Below are 23,885 nucleotides of genomic sequence, written 5' to 3' on the forward strand. Positions count from 1 at the left end.
AACCGAATTGTTACATTTCTATGATCCAGAAACCAAGCAACGATCGATGGAATGGCGACACTCTGGTTCTCCAAGACCTAAGAAGTTTCGTGTCTAAAAATCTGCTGGTGGTGTTTTGTTTTTGCAGGACAAAGCCCCTGCACACAAATCTCATGTTGCCATGCAAAATTCGTGATTTAGGGTTTGAATTTAGCTCCGTCCGACTATCATCCGTTTCCTCAACTGAAAATAAGTTTAAAGGGTCGTAAATTTTCTTCCAACGAGGAGTTAATAAAAGCTGTGGAGGTCTGGTTTGCAGAGCAAGAAGAAACATTTTTTTGTAAAGATCTAGAGACGTTGCAGGTTCGCTGTAATAAATGTATCCAAATAAAAGGAGAATATGTTGAGTAATACAATATTTTGACATTGAAATTTTGTTTGGTTCTATAGTAGGCTAAGAATTTTTCAATATATCCTCGTACATGTCGATATAGCTTGTTGAATAATGAAGTTAACAATCGGTATAGATAGGATTCTGTGATTCAATTACGACATTTCAGGGTAGAATGATATACTTAAACATAGTATATAACTAAAGATATATTTAATAGTTTATGGCACATTATACTAAAACTATTTCTATTCATCAGTTTTATTTGGTACAAGAAGGTTTTGGTTGGATAATTCTAATAATGTATCATATATAACTTCTTTCTTGGAATTTTCAATATCTTCAAGAGTTGCATGTTTAAGTAAATAATGATTGTCAAATAAATATTTACGATGGAACTGTTCGTCACATACTTGACAGCGATACCTGGGATTCCCGTGCTGAGTCATATGAAACTCCAATTCTTCTTTGGTGTAGAATCGTTTCCAGCATACATTACACCTAAAATATCTATAGTTAACAAAATATCTTGAATTTCCATATTTTTTATTTATAGTTAAATTAGAGATTACCGCTTGTTTATTAATTTTGATAGAAAATATTTATATTTATATATATATATATATATATATATATATATATATATATATATATATATATATATATACAAATAATTTTGACGTGGCACTGATATTTATTAATATTAGTGACCATACTTTCACATTTCAGTCTGGTTTGTTGTATGATTTCATAAGTATACGCAATTTAGGTCACAGAATAAGCACGATTTCCTATCAATTTTCATCAAATATTAGTGGTCTACAATGATTATTAACACCCTTTATTTTATCACCAAGCAACGCCCTTGATTGTTAGAATTGTGGGAAGTTTTTCAGTTAAACATTTAAGTATTAATCACACATATAGCTTAGCTAATCACTGACATAAACCACTGAAACTGTCGAAAAAAAAATACTATGGGATTTTCATAAATCATTTAACAATTAAAATTGTGTTCACCATATTATGCATGAGAGGTCATCAGTATACACATGTTTCCAGTTTATATAACAATACTTACAATTAAAATCTTACAACTAACATAAATATTTCAAAATATAAAAGATGTCTACCTATGAAAGAAAGTGTCCGCTTCCAAATGAGTTTTTTCATGCCTTTTCAAGCTAGGCCATCTTTTGTATGTTAGGTCACAATATTTACAAGCAAATCTTTTGACCACTAAATGGGTTTGAAGATGCACCTTCAATTTTTGTATACCATTATAGTATTTTCCACATATTTTACAAGGTAACGGATCATCTATAAAATAAAAAATAGTAAATATTTCAGTATTAAATATGTACACATATTATAAAAAAGGTTTTTGTTCCAATACACACAAGTGACAATGTTCAAATTGTTGTTGTGTCACGGTATATTTAAATACATTAACTTTGCAAAGCATGATTATCGAATCAAAGAAGCTTCCAGAATACTACAAAGCACTCAATGGCTTACTGGCGGTAGGTTTTTCTGTATACCTGAACCTAGGGAAAAGTTGCTATAATTTGGAAAAAAAAGAAATCATTCGGTAATTGTAAGAGTCAAAGAGAAATAACTCTTATGCTGTCCTCTTACTGGTTTTCACAAATTCTATAAATGTGGCGTCTTCTGAAACTGAAAATTATGTACAAACATTGGAATTCAATAGTGAAATAAATGAAATTTCGTGAACCTCTCTGGAATTATCATTCTAGCTTATCAACTTGTATTTGTTTTTATTTGATTTGATTGAAGTTTCTCCGTAATTTCTTCATCCAGTTTGTTACATTTGTATATTTATATTACAATCTGTGAATTTTAAAATTAGAAGTAATAATACCTGTATTCTTAAACCGAAGAAATTTTCCAGGAACTCTACATTTTACATTATCTCTATCCCGTTGGTTATCATCTTCGTGTCGTTTGCGATGATTCCTAAGGTAATCCGCCCTACCAAATACTTGATCACAAATATCACATTTGAACCGTTCTACTTCCATATGTTTCAACCTGAAAGTATTTTTCATTGGTAAAACTTCAAAAATTATGGAATGAGAGTAAGTTTTATGTATGGAACTCCTCAATTGTCTGGAAAACAGCTTGTACGATTTTTATAAAAATTGTGTACAAGGGTGTTGTGATACGGCCGGTATTATGGTAGTATTTACATTGTTACCAGATCTTCCCTGTTTCCGGAAAAATTATGAACTTTGTTATTTCGAATGGATCACCCTATATATTTCGTGTTTTTAGAAATCCTTAAGAAAATGATAACAATAAGTTTATTGAAAGTTACAATGGATCGTTTATCTAAAAAAGAATGAATAGATATTAGGATATGATGATAGGTAGGGGTGGGCTAAATAATCGATTAATTGAAAAATAATCGATTAATTATTATGCCAATTATTTTCTTGTTTTTGTTACAGATCATTTATAAAAACATTTTTACTTAAAATTTTTGTATGTCACCTATTTTTTCAACAAGTTAATTACAATTACTATAATCTTTGATTATACAGAGTTCGGCAAAGTCCCGCCCCGGTAGAATTATGCTTTTTTAGGAATATGGCAGAAAATAAAGGAAGAAGCTTACTTTGGCTTACTTCAATAAATCTGGAACTGGAGACACCTCAGTTTATAGAAAATGTAAAAAAAAACATAAAGTTATGCGGTAACACTACCAATTTAAGGAATCACTTGAAGGCAAAGCATCCACTTCTTTACGCTGAGATGCAAAATATTCATCGAACAGATAAATCTGCGAGTTCTGAAATAAGCGAAGATGAATCAAGGTAAATGTTATTTCATAGTACCAACTACTCATCTTATTATTGAATTAATGGTACAAGGATAAAGTGCGTTTTTTGGAACGAAGTTCCTCATCGCTCGTTACGCTCTAGGTATTTACCGAATGCGAGCTAGGCCAAAAAACTGTCGGCCGACACCCGAAACCGACACTTTTGCAGTTAGTTGAACAATCCATTGGAAATTTTGCACAAATAGTCAGTTCAGGGAAATCCAAATCCAAAATCCCTCAGGGAAGGAAAACAAAAATAAGGGATAATTTTAATTTTTTTGGCCAATAAATTATTTCTAACTGAGGTAAAATTACAAAATAATTATTGAGCATAAAAATAAAGAATATTTACATTGAAAAGGAGATGTTTGAACCATCTATATAAGGAGAAGGCAAAATTGGGACCAACAAATAATTCTGCGTATAAACGAAATAGCTATATTATTTGATATACCATCTACTCTAATTATGGATAATAAATCAGGTATAAGCCCGTATAAAATAAAATCACTGATAAATGCTTTTATTTTTAGAATGTCGAGTTATAAAGAGGAAATAGAAGATCTTTTGTCGCCAAGCAATATCGTGATCCAAACTACTGATGTAGACGAAAGTCCCTTCAACTTCCAAACAAGCGTCCATAAAAAGCTTTACGATGACAAAAAAGTTACAAACCAAAACCGACATGGCTTTGGCTTTTTTTGTAGGTACAGAAATAATGCCTTATAATATAGTAGAAAAAGACGGTTTCAAAAAATTTGTACAAGTTTTAAATGGAAAGCTATAATTTACCCATCAGAAACACATTGTCAGAAAAGTTAATTCCTAATTTGTACAATGAAACGCGCCGAGTTATTGAAGTCATTTTAAAACAAGCCAAATTTATATCTTGTACCACCGATTGCTGGACTTCCATTGCAAACATGTCCTATATCTCCCTTACATGCCATTTTGTAGACGAAAATTATCAGTTAGTAAGCGTTTGTTTGGGCTGTTATGAAATGGATGAAGATCATACTGCTGAAAACTTATGTAATCATATAAATCTTATTTTAAACGAAAAGGAAAAGCAAATACATCGTTTACCAAAGATTTCGGAAGTATTGTATATTAAAAGCTATTAAGTATATGGCAATACCCCATATATTTGTTTTGGACATGCAATTGATATTGCAGTAAATAAATATTTTGAAAATGTAAAAGTAAGTGAAACTATAGGTAAAATTAAAAAAATTCAGAATATTTTTGTACATAGTTAGAAAGCTGTTAGAGATTTAAAAATAATTCAGAAAAAATACAACACTAGAAAACAAAAATTCCTTTCTTTTCTAAAACGCGATGGTGGTCTCTTTTAAATTTAATCACGATAATTGTTCAACAAGAAGTAAATCTCTTAAATTTTTTACAAACCTATAATAATAAACTCTGGAGAAAATTATGTAACGGAATCTACCATTCTACCTATTTCTTTGGAATTAGGTAAAACATTGGTAGATGAATACAATGAAACTGAAATTGATGAAGACATTGTAGAACTAAAAAGAGAAATAGCTTCATTAATTTTAAACACACTTAAAAACAGATAAGAAAGCAACTCATAAACTATTGCATACTGTCACCTTCATGGACCCACGTTTTAAAGGATCCTTTTTTAGTTCTGCAGAAAACCAGCTAATTGAAGATAAAATATTACACCTTAGTAGCGAATTAGAAATAATTCCTGTTTCTGAGAATAGAGCTGCGTCATCAGGAAAAAAGAAAAGCGGACTTTCATCAATTTTTAAATCTACGAAAACTGTTGAAGGTAGTAATGCTGTGAGTTTAAATGTAAAAATTAAATCGAACAATATATGAATATACCAGTCATTGATGTCGAAGAAGATTCACTGATATAGTGGAAATATAACGCAATGTGCAAAAAACTTTCTCTGTATTCAAGCTTCCAGAGTTCCATCTGACCGAGTATTTAGCAAAGGAGGCCAAATAGTAACTGACCTAAGAGCGTCACTAACTGGAGATCATATTGACCAGCTTGTATTTTTAATTATGAATAAGACGTTTGTTAACATTCCTAAAAATTTATAATAAACATCTTTCAAGATAATAATTTTTTGTTTTGCTTTTAGTTGCAAGCCTAAATCTAAGACTAAAGAGTTTATTTTGAAACAAGCCCATGAAGAGCTAGTGACAAATTATCAATATTAATGTCCCGAGTGCATGTCAAATTGTCGATAATTTAATTTTCTCGAGTGCGCGAATGCGCACGAGAGGAAATTATGAGATAATTTGACATGCACGAGAGGGCATTTTGGCAGACTATTTCCTGAGAAAAATTTAATTTAAAATAAACAATAATTGTTCCTTTTCTTAAAATATAAAATTAAAACCAAATGATGTTTATTAATCCTAGACGAAAATTTGGCACTAGTGCAAATTATCGATAATTTGCACTAGTGCAGTATTATCGCTGAAATTTGATCGTTGCTAGGTAAACATAAAATATTACAGCTTTTTGGTTGGCTTAAATTTTTCGAAGTAAATAGTCACTTTAAATTAATAATATACAAAAGAGATTGTTGTGTAAGGTGGAGCTTGTGGACTGTGAGAATTTGGTTTTATAAAATACAATGTTTCTTGCCTATTTTCATTCTCAAAAATGCATAAAGGTTTTGGTGCAGTTTAATTGAATTTAAAAGAGAGTTTTTAAGTGGCTTTATTACAAAGTAAAAGACTGAAATAGTTATTTGTATGCCGCGAAATACTTTTTTAACGTACTGAAAGAACAGTTATCGCCGAGACCGCTTGCGGGCGAGGCAAGATAATCTTGAGGTCGTTAAAAAGTTTCGCGGCTATGGCATACACACTATTTTTCGTACAATCGTTCAAATAATCAAATAATATAATAATCAATTTAACGATTAAAAAATTTATTTTCTGAATAATTATTTCAACATAATTCAATATCAGAATCTTAATTCCAAATATCTTTTGTAGGTTCATTATTTTGTTTGTTTTTATTGGGAATCAAACCATAATGTCTTCTGTATGTTCCTAGTGGTATACTCGCTTTTTATCTTGTTTTGTGTAGGAATCAAACCACAATCGTTCTTTTGAAACTTTATTTCCAATTTTCGAATAACCGAAAATTGATTATTTTCGATTAATCGATTATTTCCGATTAATTGATAATTTTCGATTGATCGATTATTTTTTATTATTCTCGATTTATCGAAAATAATCGATAATTTTATATAATCGATTATATTTTTTGATATTTGCCCAGCACTAAAGATAGGCATAGTCAACAAGAAACGTGTAATATCTTTAATAATTTATATTCTAACCGAAATCCCATAACAAGATCTACTGTCAGTAAATTAGTGAAAAAGTTAGTTAGTTAGTTAGTAATTAGAAGACGATCCACATTTGAGTACTAGACAAATAGCCAGGGAACTTGATATTTCGTAAACATCCCTAATGAAAATTTTACGTGATAATAAATTCCATCCATACAAAGTATCGTTGGTTCAAGAGTTGTCAGTTGACGATATTGATAGACGTGGAGAGTTTGCAGACCTAATGATGGAAAAATGTTACAATCAAAACGATACAAATTTTTCAAGTAATGTATTGTTTTGCGATAAGGCCACTTTTTGTATTAATGGAAACGTAAATCGGCATAATTGTAGATACTGGTCAGGTAATAATCCTCGTTGGATGCGTGAATCCCACACCCAATATCCCAAAAACTAAGTGTATAGGCTGGAATAATTGCCTCTTTTTTCATTGAGGGTAACTTAATTGGTCTGGCGTGTTTAGGTTTCTGGGAAAATAGTATTTTTAATTACTTTATTATCATTACAAATAATGGAAAACACATTATTTGTAATAAGATGGATTGGAAGGCGTGGTTTTATCGAATGGCCCCCTCGATCACCCGACCTGAATCCTTTATACTATTTTCTATGGGGTCACTTAAAAAACATCGTTTATAAATCAAAGCCTGCCAATATTTAGGAAAAAAAAATAAGATTACCACAGAGATAAGAAGAATTGAGAAGTCAGGGGTGTTTCAAAGTTTTAAACATCGGATGGCTTGTTGTATTGAAGTAAATGTACAACATTTTGAGCACCTGCTGCATTTACTGCATGTTTCCTAAAATTCGTAATTTTTCTACATCACAAATGTGGATGTACCAATATGACACAAACATTTAAAACATTTAAAGATTTGCCGGCAGTACTAAATCCCTTATCAATCCAGATTTAGCCTACAAATTTTATAAACAATGCATTTTCCAAGAACCTTTCAAAATACAAACAGCATATGGAATTTCCTACCGTAATGAAATAGCTTATATTCCGTTATTAAAAATTTTTAATCTAAAAGAATGTCATAAATTTTATTTGTTCAAATTTAGCGATAAATTTGATGGTAAAAACAAATTAGGATACCAACAACAATTATCCCTTTAAATTTTGATTTGTATAAAAATCATAATGTAATAAAAAATTATTCCATAGTCATTCAAGGCCGTTGCCAACAAATTGTTAAAATTCCGGTAAATGAAACAAATGGTATAGGTAGGGGAAGTCGGGGGAATAACGCTCATCCAGGTTAATCAGAATCTATAAACTTCTTAAAGACTTGGCAACATTGCATATATTCTTCCATTATAAACAAACATCCGCCGAAAGTTTCGTTAGAATTTCAGTGTATTGCAGAACGTAAGTGAGGTCTATGCGTTTTAGGTTATGTTTATGTAATTTGTTGTGATTTTCAAGTGGAGGTGAGTTTGTTGTATTATATGCTGTTAGTATCGTTTTTGTTTTGAATTGTTGCTTAATATATACTTTTTCATCTTGACTATGAATAGTTCAGTAGTATTTTACCCTTTGCCAAAAAAACTGTTTTTTATTCGAAGGCGTACTTTGGGGGACTACCGCGCATTTACTTTGGGGTAATAGCATGCTACGCGGAATTACCCCATATGGATTTTCTTTGGTAAGAGTTTTTTTTTATTATAGAAAAAATGCCAAGGACATATAAAAGAAAAACAAGGGGTCAGTGGACTGAGGAGCAGTTGAGAATGGTTATGAATGCAATTGAAGATGGACGAGCAGTGAGGGAAGTTGGTAGAACATTAGGTATACCGGAATCTACTTTAAGGGATAGAAAAAAAGCTAAAAATTTGATAAAGTCCAGACGTCCACTGTTCACTAAGAAAGAGGAGCAAGCCCTTGCTTTACACATTATTAAATTAGCCTATGTTTTCTACGGGATAACTCGTTTAAGACTTAGATCTGTGGCCTATAATTTTGCAGTAAAAAAACAAAGAATTGAAAGATTCGATAACGAAAAGAAGTTGGCTGGTGAAGATTGGGTCGATCTATTTTTAAAGCATAATCCCCAGATAAGCCTTCGAAAACCAGAAGGTACAAGTCAAAACCGAATTACTGCCTTCAACAAACCTGAAGTAGACCGGTTTTTCAAGAACTTAGAAGATGTTATGGAAAAGTACAAATTTACAGCCAATCGTATTTACAATGTTGACGAAACAGGAATATCGACTGTGCAAACTCCTGGAAAAATATTGGCTGCAAAGGGTCAGAAACAAGTTGGCTCGATAACATCTTGGGAAAGGGGAAAAAATGTCACTGCAGTTTGTTCAGTAAGTGCGTCAGGGCAATTCGTGCCACCGATGTTTATATTTCCTAGGGCGCGTATGGTTCATACATTGAAGAAAGATGGGCCAATTGCTGCTATATATGGTTGCTCCAAAAACGCATGGATCAACGAAGAATTATTTTTTGACTGGATCGTACATTTCAATCAGTTTGTTAAGGCAACAACCGATAATTCGGTGTTGCCACCACTCGACCTAACTTTCTTCGGACCTCTCAAAGCGGCTTTTAATCGTGAATGTAATTTATATCTTAAAAATCGTGCTTACAAAAAAATAACGCATTACGAACTAGCCAGTCTGTTCAATAAAGCATATCTAAAAGCAGCTTCAATGGAAAAAGGAATTTCTGGATTCAGGGCTGCTGGAATATGGCCCCTGGACTCTGACAAATTTTCAGATGACGAATTTTTTACATTAGATCACACAGACGCCACTAATATCCAAATCTCAATTAACATTAGTGAAACTATCACTAACGAAATGGATCAATCGAACCAAGAAAATATTGAACAACCTGGAACTTCGAAACAAAATAATACAGTAAGAGAAGTTCATTTTAATATCCAGCAAGTACCTAGTACTGCTACGCAAGCTAAAAATGAAATCACTCCACCTCAAAAAGGAAATAAACCTACTCAGATTTTTAAAGAAAACTCATCTCTCAATGAATCACTGAATCTTATAGAGAAAATAGTACCGCTGCCAGTAATGATTGAGAAGAAAACTGTAGCCAAATCCTAGAAAAAACAACATTCGGAGATTTTTACTTCCACTCCACTGATAAAACAACTGGAAGCTAAACAAGAAAAAAAAGATAAGAAGAAACTTACAGAAGACAAAAAGAGAAATAGAAAGGAAAAATTTATTAATAAGACAGCAAATAAAAAAAATTATCGCGAAAAACATCTTGTGTAAGAAAAATAGTAGAAGACTCTGATTCTGAAAGTAGTTATGACGAAAGACAGTTATGTGATGATGATTAACTAGACGATGTAGAATAATGACGTTTGCTTGGTTTGCGGAGAATTTGGACAGAATCATGAATTATGATACCGCTGCTGGATATACTTGCGATATGTGTACTTCAGACGCAAAAAAACGGAATTTCAATAAATAACAAACCATATTTTATTGTTGGCAATTAAATACTTTTGTTAGGTACTTATGTATTTTTTTAATCTTAAAATACTGCTGTTAAGAATTTTGATTGGATTTTTCGTTTATATGTTATATCGAACAATAAAACATTTCCAAATATAATGACTTTGGCTTCTTACAGTTTTTTTTATTCATTAGGCATATTAGATATACATGCGCGGTATTACCCAGAGCATGCACAGTATTACACTTTATACGGGGGAATACCGCGCTTTACTACCACCTCATAAATTTATTAGTCAAATTACAAATATTAACAATAATAAGGTAAAAATGAAATTTATTTATTTCGTATTAATCAAATTTTGGACATTTCTCCTTAGGCGCGCGGTATTCCCCCGACTTCCCCTATACTTGATTATGAAGATTTAGAAAATGGCTTATAAATGTTAATGAATCTTTAGAAATCGAAATTACAAATCCACTTGAAGTAAATTCTATTAATAAATTAGAATGCGAATCTGATACGAACTTGACAACTATTCAACAAAATAAATGGAAAGAAAATTTGAAAAATCTTACGACTTGAACATTGTAACAAAGAGGAGATAGAAACCTCAAAAATTCCAAACAACTGAAAATATAGCCAATTGAATTGGATGTATAGATTGAATAGATATTGACTTGACCGTCTATAATATAGTATTTAGGGTTTGAACTTCATTACTGTATGTTAGATGGCGCTGAAGTAGCAAAATGTTGATATTTGTTGACAATTTTTTTTTATTTTTGTAAAAAATATTTTTTTAATATAAAGTATACTATGTTACTTCTAGAACCTCCCCGAATATGTGTACAAAGTTTCATGATGATTCATCAAGTAGTTTTTGTGTGAAAGCGTAACAAACATCCACGCGTTCACATTTATAATATTAGTAAGGATCTTTTACTGCGATGGAATATCACTCAGTTTTACAAATCAAATAAAACATAAAATAAAATTGACTGACAATACACCCATATATACAAAATCTTACAGACTTCCTGAGATTCATAGAGAAGAAGTAAACAGACAAATCACGAAAATTGTTAGATGAAGGTATCATTGAACCCTCCATATCCTCCTTTTCCTCACCAATTTGGATTGTTTCAAAAAAATTAGACACTTCTGGCAAAAAGAAATGGCGACTTGTTATCGACTATAGGAATTAAAAGACTATTCAAAATCGATATCCCATTCCACGAATACATGAAATATTAGATAGACTAGGTAGAGCCAATTACTTCACAACCCTTGATCTTGCTAGTGGATTTCATCAGATAGAAATTGACCCGCCAGATATTGACAAAACCGCCTTCAGCACCCCACAAGAACATTTTCACTTCAAACGTATGAGTTTCGGACTTAAAAATGGTCCATTTACTTTCCAAAATGTCATGGATAACGTATTACAAGGTTTGACCGACGAGACTTGCATAGTTTATTTAGACATTTTAATATATAGCACATCTCTTCAGGAACACTTAGAAGAATTGAAATCTGTATTTGGTAGATTAAGACAACACAATTTGAAAGTTCAGCTCGACAAATCTGATTTTTGAAGAAAACAATTATGTATTTAGGATATATAATCACACCCAACGCGCAACGGCGTAAAACCTAACCCAGACAAAATCTCAGCTATAAAAAATACAAATGAACAGAACCAATAACAAAATATTTAAAAAAAGGATCTAAAATTATACATAATAAAGATTTTCTAAATTCATTCCAAACTTCTAAAGAAATTTTAACCAATGATCCAATTTTACAATATCTCGATTTTTCAAAAACATTCTTACAACTGATGCCAATACATATGCAATAGGAGCTGTTTTATCCCAAGGAAACGTACCCAATGAAAAACCCATAACATATCAATCAGAAATGAATTAATCAGTTATAGAAAAAGAACTGCTTGCCATTGTGTGGACATCTAAACACTTCAAGCCTTATCTATACGGTAAACAATTTCATATTTACACTGATCACAAACCTCTTTCTTGGTTATTTAGTCTCAAAGAGCCTAATTCCAAATTAGTTCGATGGCGATTGAAGCTAGAGGTGATTATGAAATTTTCTACAAAAAGGGCAAATTAAATTCTAATGCTGATTCTGATTGTTTAACTCGAATTCTTATCAACGCATTAGAAATCGAATCAATAGTTAACAACCCCGGAGAATCAAGACGACATTTTAGATTTCTTAAACTAGCCGAAAATATTCCCATAGATCCACAACCTTCTACAAGTAATACAAATTAATTAAAGTCAAATATTATTTCTGATGTTCAAATACAACCTCCAAATTTTCAAAAAGATAATGATATTAATGACTTAAATACTCCCGAACCCTTTTGGAGAAAACATGATGCGAACGACAATAACAATGGTTTACAACATTTTATACGTTATTTATTTTTATTGCTTTTATACCCAGAAATAAGCATTAGAACAAAAAATATTTATTAATTTGTTTTTATGAGTAAAAAATCAATGAAAGTATATAGAAAATTTCGAAAGAGATGATTTATTAAAACATATAAAAAATCAACAGTTTTAAAATGGAGTTAAGAAAGTTTAAAATGAATTTATTTACTGTTTCTGTTATGTTCGGAAGAAGTTTCTCTTATTAACCTCCAAATATAGTCTCTCATCAGTATACTGGCCTTGGTAACGTCTCTCAAATTCCACTATGTCTGAAATGGAGGCTTTCCCTTGTTCTTCCGAATAAGCTCCATATTTTCTTTAATGTAACATATGTACTTTTAGAGACGTTCTACATCCCAACTCTTCGTACTTTTCAGCTCTATGACTGGAAAACCATGAACTACTGCCTTAGAACTGATCCAGGCTTTTTTCTCTGTATTGATGAGTAACTCTACAAAATTACACAATTAATAATTTTTTTTGAGAGCTAACAAAGATTCCAGGTTTAATTTTAGCCTCTTAAGAGCTTTGGGAACAAACTTAATTAGCTTTAGGCTCATTATTAAGAGCCCTCACAAATTGTTTAATAAGACCCAATTTAATATGCAATGGTGGCATTAGTATAGCTTTGAGATTGACAATTGATTCCGTTTAACATTATATTTTCCTACCAGGCCAATGTTTTTGTGGTAACGAGCGGCATCATTTTTACTATCCCACAGATATAGTACAACCATCTTGCATTCCTGTCAATAAAACACACCATCTTGAAATCATCAATAACTTCCCTCGTATTCCATATATTTAATCGCAGTTAATAGCATTTTAATACTGTCGTAATTGTCTTTGAGATGTACGGAATGTGCTAATGGAATCGATAAAAATTTGTTGCCATCGTGTAGTAGAACAGCTTTCAAACTTTGAAAGTTGTTGAGTTGAACTTTCAATACCGATTTTTTCAAATAGACCTTTCACGCCATGGCAAAAACAGAGCTAATCTTACTTACTGAAGAAACAAGAAAATTTTTCATGACGTTTTTCTTAAAGGGATAATCGAATATCAAATTTAATTAAATTCTATTGTTTGAATTGCGATGCTAGTAGCTTGGCTTTACTTTTTGAAAGATTTAAATCTCTTATTTATAAGTCATTGAGATCCTGAGAGTTGATGAGGTGTGGTATTTTTGGTTCAGATTCAAAAACAAATTCAGAATGTACGGATATAGTCGAACTTCGTAATTGCCGTGAGAAAGTAAATTCTTTTTCCAACAATGGCGGGAAAGGTACAAGATTTTCTTCTAAGTGGATTTAAAATATAAAAATAATAATTCTTGTAATGATCATTGAGTTCTCTCCAAATTCTCGGTACTGCAAACTTCATTGCTCTTTTCTCACCTCGGTACCAGCCTACAATAAAACGTAACGTAACGTAAACCTAGTAACCTAGTTCATGTTATTATAAGATAGTTAATAGAATAAAAAAGAGAAAAGGAACTTACTTTCAATATTGTAATATTCAAACACCAACTGTCGTACACAATGAGCGATGCAAGAAACACTGCTCACATGCCCTCTCACTTATCTTTCTACACCAATAGCGCACGATAACCGACATTAATTGGGCGCAAAAATCACTGTAAGTTCTTAAAAAGCAAATATTTTTAAATTCTTATCACATTTCTTTTTATGTATATGCTCTGAATATATCAAGTAAAACCCATGCGCAAAAAAATTTTTTTTATTGACAATGTAATTTATCAAAATATTTTTTTCCAACTTTCGTTCAAAATGATAAAAAAAAACGCTTATTTTTGCGATTGCAGTGGTGTTAGGCATATGCATTAGATATGCACATCTCCCTTATGTATTGAACTATGTTGCACATAAACATACTAAGGCGACGTTAAAAATATGGCTAGATCTGTTAACATGGGTTGTTTTGTTGGATCATGTCACAACACATATCATGAAGTAGTAATGAAAGACCAAAGTAGTGAACCAGACATATGACTTAAAAACCATTTTACAAGTTTTAGATTAACTAATGATTATATATTTTGTATTTATATCACCATACAATTAATACCTTTCACATATTAGATTCAAAATTTTGTGCCTAAAAACACATGTTCTCTATAAGGAGAGAAACTCATACAATTTTGTTTTTTTTTGTAATGTAAAAGAAATGTTAAATGAAAATTATCGTTTACATATGAAATTCACCTTGAAATCTTTAGCGAATGCCTGGACGTGATTGGTACAGAAAGAGCTACAATAATTCAATCACAAGGGTTGAAGCCTTACTTTCTACTTCTGTTTCTGTATCTCGTAGTTAGATGGAGTAACACTTAAATAATTGATTCTTATAGTCTGTTGGACGCTGGCGGTGCCATTTGTTTTTTTGCAATTCTTTGGTTCCCAGGATTAGCTTCTTTTATTTTTACCTAATGCTTTGTGTAATAGTGGGTTAAAGGAGTCTGTTTTGGTTTGTGTCGTCTATTTTCTACATGAGTTTGTTCTGACTTCAATCATTCTTATCCATATTTTCCATCGATTTATTGATAAAATCCAGCAGTATTCGACGATTTTAATAAAAGTGCAAGTCAATTAAACATAGAATTTATGATCTCAAAATTTTTGTAAGGTAATAAGTAAAGAATATTACTAATTTTGTACCATGGTGCACTGTTTTTATTCAACAGTAAATGTTTTCATAAATATTATTCGTTGACTTTATTTAAAAGTGGCAGGTTAAAATTAAATAAACATATTTTGTGTTTCAAAGACCAATTCTTGACTTCTTTGATCCTATAGAAATCATTTCAATTTATTGAGCTACTGTCCATAAGATGTTTTGGATATAATACTGTATATTTTAAAAATGTGCTCAAATAACTAAATAGTGTAATAGTGGAGATAGTAATAAATGCAGTTTACTAACCTGTAATGAGCTTTTAAAGCACTATCATTTTTAAAAATTTTGGGACATTTGTCACACATTAGTCTGACTTCTCCATGAGTAAGATAGTGTTCTTTCAATACATATTCAGATATGAACTCAACTCCACAAAATTCACAGGCACATGTAGTTGGTTTTTCGTCAATTGATTGATACTCCATCTGTTCAATATCATCTGATGATCTGAAATAATGATTTAGTAATAGATAAATTATGATTATTGAATACTTATTTACGTGACAGGGCTGGGAAATTGTATATTACAGCATAAGTCTAGATGTGTACTGTCGAGGAGACAAAGGAGCAATCTTTTTCACAGTTAAATAGCAGTGATCTCTGATACGAAGGTGTACCATTAACGTTTATAACTTTATCATAATAAAGTTAGTTTATATTAGTTAAACTATTTAAGTTACTTTACTAACCTTTTGTTGTAATTTATTATTTCCTCAGTTAAGAGTAGATATCAACTTTGTCTCAGTGGAACAAAAATTAAATTATAGGTAAATGCCTAATGATATGTTTTGTGCTCACACTGTTCAGGTAATTAAGAAAAATTTATATACATTCCCTAGCCAAATTATCAGGGCTCTGTATTTTTTTAATAATTATATGTTTCTTAGGAGTTTTTATGTCATAATTGTATTTTTAATTTAAACTATAATCTTTTGGACTCTTATTTAAAAGATCTGTAAACTTCCAATTTGTATTTATTTTCAACATATGGCAACATTATGTTGAATAATTTATACATAAACGTAAACAAGTACAAACTTGTATTGGAATCGCGTCAGGTACGGACGTGTTTCTGTGGCTTTATGGACTGCGACTGTTTGTTTGGTAGTGTTATACTATTTAGTTATTAGTTTATTTTGTGTGCAATGTCTTCTAAAAAATAATCTATTTTAATTATTGGTATGTATTAAATAAAAACGCTGAAGAGAATGCCCTTGTGAATGCGAAAATATTTACAAACCAGGAAATATCACGAAGATTGAAGGTTTCTGAAGCTAGTGTACGGCAGATAAAACTGAAAATTGAGTCATGGGAAAAATTAAGCTTGAAAAAAAAGAAAAGATGCGGTAGAAAACCAATTTTCACTTCACGTCCAAAGAGGTGGTTGAAGAAAATTTGTGTAGAAAATAGATTTGCTACTACAAAGGTGATAAAATCACAACACCAGGATGCTACAGTGAATGCTTCTGAGTGCACTGTTTGAAGAAGATTGGAATAATTAAATTTTAAGGCTTGTCGTCCCTTCAGGAACCCCAAGTTAACGGCTGCAATGAAAACAAAGTGCATGAAGTATTCCAAACAATGGCAAGACAAAGATATAGACTTCTGGAGATCGGTAAGATTTTGTAATTTGATATAAAATCGATACATTATTATGATTATCAGTTAAATAAACCAAAGAACGATGGAAGCTTATAATTTTTTTCAATTTTTGACAGCCTCAATGAGGAAAACACTTTGCAGAATACAGCTCTGTATGTGTCGTCGTTATGGAGAAAAGTATCATCCTATCTGTGTCCTAAAGGGTTAAACATCCAACCAAAGTGATTCAGGGCACTGGACGTCTGTACGTCGTAAAAGGAATAATCAGGCAAGATCAGTACAAAGAAGTATTACAAAATCGGTTGATTTCGTAGCTCAGAGAATGGTTTCTAAATAGGGAACCATTCACTTTCTTGCAAGATGAAGCTTTAACAGACCGAGCCACACTGCCCTGATATGAATTGTGTGGAAGCTGACGAAAGAGAAGAAACCAAAGGTAATCACCTACAAAATCAAACTCCTAGAAAAAATTATTCATGTGCGGAATCACCAGGAGACAGTACAATTTTGCTTTGATAGCATGCCGCGCAAATTTGAAGTTTTAATAGCGGCTAAAGGTGGCTCAACTATTTATTGATTTTTACTTACGTTATTTTCACTTTTCTTTAAAACTTAATAAACATGATTTTCTAAATTTCTGCTGTTTTACCTATTTTAAATTAATCGGTAATTGATTGAATAATATAGAAATAAAAAAAATGAATATAAAACAATACACTTGATAATTGATATTTTACTAATAATTTGGCCAAGGATTGTAGAGCACAATTTTTAAAAATAAATTTTATATGCATAAGTCATGAAATATTTTTTTATATTTCTTTACATAATCTAAAATATTAGACTAGATTAGCATGATTCTGAAAATGTATCAAAATATGTGCAATAGAAGGTAGGGTTAGGTTAGGTTAGGTTCATACCAAGTGTTTAAGTGCCTTGATTCTCAAAATTAGAATAGTAATTTCAAATATTTTTTTTATAATAAAATGTTTATAAAAATGAAATGAAAATCTTCTACAAATAAAAAATGGTGAATAATTTACTGCAAATTGGGTTTATTTAGCTTGTACAAAAAAACTACTAAGCTGAAAAAGACTTTCACTCTACAAATATTGAAAAGGCAGTGCATAGTTTTTCGATTATTACCATTATCTTTACATTTTTAATATTTAGTTAGAAAACAAATGTTTCAATGGATTAATTTAGACGTTAAATTCTATTGCCACTGTCAATACTTCAGTGGTTTCACACAATTGTTGTAAAAGTCAATTTTTTTCTTTATGTGTTAACTGGTACGTTTCCTTTTATGTCTGTGCTTGCTTATATTGACATTTAAAATGAGTGTTTGTTGTATTTTTTAGCGTTTAAGATATTGCATAATGTATATGTCCAGTGCTCTATACCACTAATACCATATTTTCTTTGCAAAACAACAAGACTACAATTAGCTGCAATTTTTGAGTAACAAACATTTCTAGGCAATCAGCTATACTTTTCCATTCCAATTTACTTGAAACTCTAGCCCGAGAAATATTGATGAAATATCCAACAATATCAAATACTAAAAGATTATTTGAGATTTGAGTGTTTAGATAGTGGCAAAAAAGTCTATATGACACACATAAGGTGTGACAGTATACTCGATAAGTTGTATTTTTGTAACAATGTTAGGAGAACAATAGCTTATTAATATATATTTTTATCTTGATAATAAAGAGTTAATAATGTGATTTGAAACGAAGAATTAAGGGAGTTGACATAAGAATTTAATTGAGGAATCTACAAAGAAAACTCAAATACAAAAAGTGAAGCACTTTTAGTGCCTATCATATCATGTGTGTTATTAATATTGTGTAACATCCTTGAGTTATCCATATAAATATGTGAACAGGATTGAAAAAAATGTAGAATGTAGAAAAATCTCACTTACTCTCCATTTGATTCTTCTTTGATTTGAATAATTGCTGAATCAATCAATTCATCACCTGTTGCCAATATGGTTATATTTGGATGTAATTCATTGTGTGCCTGTGAGCTGCAAGCTTCTATAAATTGTCCATCTAACATATCATCACTAACTGTAGCAACTAAAATACATATAAATGTTCCAATGATTCAAAGTATGGTTAAAATAATAGCTAGATGATTAATAATGAATATTCAAATCTTTAAAGAAGTAAAATGGGAACCTTATAAGGCTGACTTAAATAACTTTAGTGAAATTTATGAAAAAATTCTAGATTTTTGAGAAACAATTTTTTTGTTGTCTTTCGAACAATAAATTTATATTTTCATCAATTTAAAAAAATATATATGTATTATGATCGCGATATTTAAAAAAGCACAGTTATTTTGATCTCCTGAAAAGTTGTCCTTTTTGAACTACGCACTTAAGGGACGATATGTAAATTTAATTTTTTTTAACACAATGTTTATATTTTTATTTTATATTTATGGCTATAATTTCAGTCCCTCAGAATGATGAGATGGTTATTTAGAAGCTTGTAATATATATTAAAAAGAGTACACACGCCCATTATTATGAATGTAATTGAGGGATTGGGGCAATAAAATACCAAAGTATATTCTTTAATTTTATTATGAGCTTTCAAATAATTATGTATTCATCTCCAGGGAATTGATTGATAATTGGAGCATTAAAATTTTGTTATAAAATTCGTCCAATTAAAGGTTACATTAGATAGTTACATACATAACGTTAAATTTTTATAGTTATTATGAATTTATTTTTTAAAAAAACTGAAAGATATATATTGTAACGAAGTCTTTGCCAGCTATATTATGAGCGGTTTCTTATTGGGAACATGGCAATAAAACACCAAAGTGGACTAACTTTAATATATTTTCCGAGCTTTCAAATACTTATGTATTCATCGTCTGAGAAATAATTAATTAAGATTTTCAGTGGTTTTGAATTGTATTAATTATGTAAAAATTTTTAAATTCATAAATAGGAAACCACTTTAAAAATTTTTACATAATTAATACAATTCAAAACCACTGAAAATCTTAATTAATTATTTCTCATAAATAGGAAACCACTTATATATATATATATATATATATATATATATATATAGGCATATTTTTTAAGTAAGTACCGTTTTGGAATTAAAAAATTAAAGAAAGATGTGCAAAGATATCACAATAATTTTATTTTTACATGAAAGCCTGTACCTTAATCTACTTTTCTACATAATTTCCGTGAATATTGAGGCACTTATCATAACGTAGCCCCAGTTTTTGAATACCCTCCTCATAAAATTCTGCTGCCTAACTTGTTAACCACTGTATCACAACTTTTTTGACTTCGTTGTCGTCTTGAAGACGCTGACCGCCCAGGTGTTTCTTCAAGTGCAAGAACAAATGGTAGTCCCTGGGCGCCAGATCAGGGCTGTAGGGAGGATGATCTAGAGTTTCTTTCTGCACCAAATCTTCATTAACCACCGAAGGACGCCCACTCCGTTCTTCATCATGCACATTTGTGCGGCCATCTTTAAATGCTCTCACCCATTTTCTTACCATTCCATCACTCATAATGTTTTGTCCATAAACTTCACAGATCTCACGATGAATATCGATCGATTTTACGACTTTAGCACTAAGAAATCGTATAACAGCCCGTACTTCACAATCGGCGGGACTCACAATTGTCGGAGGCATTTTAAATACTCAGTAAACAACGTCGTACACAATGTCAGTGCGTAGACAAGAGATGTAGGTAACTAGCGCGCATGTGCGGAACGCCAACCTTGGGGTTGCAGCGGCGGAATCGCAAAACGGTACTTACTTAAAAAATATGCCTCGTATATATATATATATATATATATATATATATATATATATATATATATATATATATATATATATATATATACATATATGTGTGTGTGTGTGTGTGTGTGTGTGTGTGTGTGTGTGTGTGTGTGTGTGTGTGTGTGTCTGTGTGTGTGTGTCTGTGTGTGTGTGTCTGTGTGTGTGAGAATAATGTGAATATATTACAGTTAAGTTATTAAAATCATTTTTTTATTGATAAACTGATTTAGAACAGTATATGTTATTACTAAAAAAGATGTTTTTAGAAATAGAAGATTTATACCATAGAATGGTTTTTCATATAGAATTTGGTGTGACACAGATAAAGAAATATTTTTCTCTGCAGAGCTTAGATTGGGAAAATTTTAATTGAATGGTTTTTCGAGTGGACTTCCTTTCGTAAGATTGGGAAGACCTAAGTGGTCACAAATAGGAGGTGAGGTACTGTATACATATTAGAAATATTAACATCTTGTTGAAGAAGATATCTTCATATATTTTAAAATCTCTTAAATCCAATGTCAATGTTTTTATGCCAGTTGAAGCATTTTCTCATACATTTAAATTGAACCAATTTAAAAAAAAGGAAACCACAGGAGATTTAAAATTATAGGCCAATTTCAAGGTGTTTCAAAAAAATGTGATCCTGTCTCTAGGATAAATAGAAAACTGAAATATATTTGAGGTTTGCTTTCGTAACGCCATCAGTATTCAAGATAAAGGGTGTTGAGGCAAAAATTATACACATTTTTTACAATTTTGCCACAGCTACTGGCAACATTGTATTGAAATTTTATATGAATATGTTTTGGAACCTGATACATTCAATGAATTGGTTTTTATGTCTGACTCATAGAGGATTAGATTTATTAAGCAAAATTGTAAGTGAACTTAAACATTATTATTTAATTTTACATCATAAAGGTACTCCTAATATTTTCGATACTATGTACTGTTTTCAGAATATTTTGATTTGAAAATTATGAAGTAATAACCAATGATGGTCTAAAGTATTGATAAAGTGATTGATTGTTATTATTATTAATTACAAAGCATTATGTAAATGAGACCCCATCGATAAAGCAAATACACTTAAAAATATTGGAACCGAGAGCTTTCGTTTCTTGTAATGTTGCACAAAAATTTAGTCTAATCATTATAGATTCTTGTTACTCAAAATCAAATAAGTATGGGCACTGAGCTATTGGAGGCCTTAGTATGAAACAAAAAACAAACTGTTGTTTGTTTCATACTAAGGCCCCAAATAGCTGAGTACTCATAATTATTTAAATTTGAATTTTACACAGCAATAGCATGTCCTATGTTTGCCATAGAAAACGGTCATTCATTGATTGTTATCAAGTTGAATCAATAATAATTACATTTCTGAAACCTTGCTATTTATTACAATTAGATATTGTTAATCAAAATGTACTCAAATTTTGAATACACTGACATGTTATTAACTTTAGGCCAGTGTTTAAGAAACTCTAGTGCAGAGGTTACTCATTATGCAGAAAAGTTTCCTCAAAGAAACTTACCAAGTTGATGCTACAGAGGTAAATTCACCTCAAGAATTGAAAGGCACAATCACTTTAATGACCTCATAACCGATTCACAACCATTTAGAAGATTAATGGATGGAATGTATTTGTGAAACCTTCTCTAATTGCTTCATACTTTTCAAATCAAAATATTCCGAAAATTTTTGCTTAAGCTGTGACAAAATCGTAAAAAATGTGTAATTTTTTACTGAACAAACCCCAAATATTTTTCGGTTTTATACCTATCCTAGAGACGGAAGCACCTTTTTTTGAAATACCCCGTATTATTGTATTAGTTCCAATCAGCCTGGATACCTAAAATGAAAATTTACTAAAAGTGCTGCTTTTTGTTCTTGGAAAATTCTATTTAGGATGTTATTAGATATATAAAAGGAATTCGATTGTGTATACCATCAACTATTGCCTGAAAAGATGGAAATACAAATGGTTCAAATTATAGTTAAACAACTATCACCAAAGAAGGTCTCTTGAAGTAAATTTATGAATACACTTAACATAACCTTAATGAATTAGTGTTAAAATTATTCAAATTATGAACAAATAAATGTATGTTAACAATCATATGATAATAAATATTTTATTTCAATTAGTTATTTAATTGATATGCTAACCTGGAATAAATTTTAGATTTCCTATGCCATCAAAACTATCTTCTTGGTCATAGACATGATTACTAGTATCTTCTTTACAATTTATACTAGATGTGTCCAAAGTTTTATTTGTAGAGTCAAACTTTATATAAGAATGGTCATGATCTACACTCACTGTTATGGGTTTTCCCCTGCTTACTACATCTCCAAAGCATGGTTTTAAGTCTAAAATATGAAAAAATGTGAAACAATATTCTACTGTACATCATTTTATTAATGATCTCAGAAAGAAGATTTGCTGATTTATGTACCATTACCTCAACAAATTGAAGGAAATAAATTTACTGTAAAATTAAAAAAAAAAAAAAAAAAACAAAACAAACATGGGAAGAAAGATCTTAAGCAGTCATTTTACTTACATGAAGTACGTCTTTAATGGTCTAATATTTATTTAATTACTATGAATAGCAGAACGAGTTTTTAATATGATTTTCCTATTCAAAATTATATTTACCATCATCCAAGACAATATGAATATTTTCAATTGTACTATCATTATTGTCCTCAATTTCTTCAATTACATCCTCATTATTTTTCAAGTGCTCTTCTATCTCGATGCATTTGTCAATAAACTCCACAAAATTTTTTAATGTTTGAAAACATATAACACAAATCCTATCGCTATCAGATAAAGAATTTTCCTAAAATCAAAAATTTTATTAATTAAAAACAAGCAAAAGTCCACTATATTTCTAACCATTTGAGGGACATATTGAAGTAGAACATCTTTTATAGTTTTTTTTGGAAAATATTTTTCTAAAATTTCCAAAGATTCATCGACGTCGGCGATGGATAGGCAAGTTCTGCACGTATACCTCTCCATGCTAAGAAATTCAAAATTATTCACAGCACCATAAAACTCATCAACTCAAAATTGTACACAGTTCGTATAGTCTTGTGAAAGATCACGAAAATCAAATATCTCTGAAAATTCCAGTTTCTGTCTCACAGAAAGCGCAATCACTTTTTAGCACGGATCAACATGTCCGACCATTATGTCACAGTACAGTACGTATCAATTCTTCTTTTTAAACAAATGTCCTCAAACTTTATTTTTCAGTAGCTCCCAC

The 23,885-nt window shown here is 30.7% G+C and overlaps 1 protein-coding gene across 1 annotated transcript; it reads right to left on the reverse strand.

Annotated features, from left to right (window-relative positions):
• Positions 1-563: 563 nt before the first annotated feature.
• Positions 564-23,829, reverse strand: LOC130894703 (zinc finger protein 449-like). The gene is made up of 8 exons (XM_057801652.1): positions 23,513-23,829; positions 23,270-23,456; positions 22,777-22,980; positions 18,694-18,850; positions 15,408-15,608; positions 2,253-2,422; positions 1,504-1,690; positions 564-871 (listed from the first exon to the last, which is right to left on the reverse strand). Exons 1-8 carry the CDS (start codon positions 23,636-23,638, stop codon positions 619-621), a joined length of 1,485 nt encoding a protein of 494 aa, XP_057657635.1. The 5' UTR covers positions 23,639-23,829; the 3' UTR covers positions 564-618.
• Between the last annotated feature and the right edge of the window lie 56 nt (positions 23,830-23,885).

Source organism: Diorhabda carinulata, chromosome 6 (genome assembly GCF_026250575.1).
Source record: "Diorhabda carinulata isolate Delta chromosome 6, icDioCari1.1, whole genome shotgun sequence".
Lineage (NCBI taxonomy): Eukaryota > Metazoa > Arthropoda > Insecta > Coleoptera > Chrysomelidae > Diorhabda > Diorhabda carinulata.

Coding starts and splice junctions, on each gene's coding strand:
- LOC130894703 (XM_057801652.1), bottom strand. CDS start 23,638: ATGGAGAGGTATACGTGCAGAACTTGCCTATCCATCGCCGACGTCGAT. Junction 15,609..18,693: donor AAAGAAGAATCAAATGGAGA/GTAAGTGAGATT, acceptor TCATTATTTCAG/ATCATCAGATGATATTGAAC. Junction 2,423..15,407: donor GCTTTAAAAGCTCATTACAG/GTTAGTAAACTG, acceptor AAATACTTTCAG/GTTGAAACATATGGAAGTAG.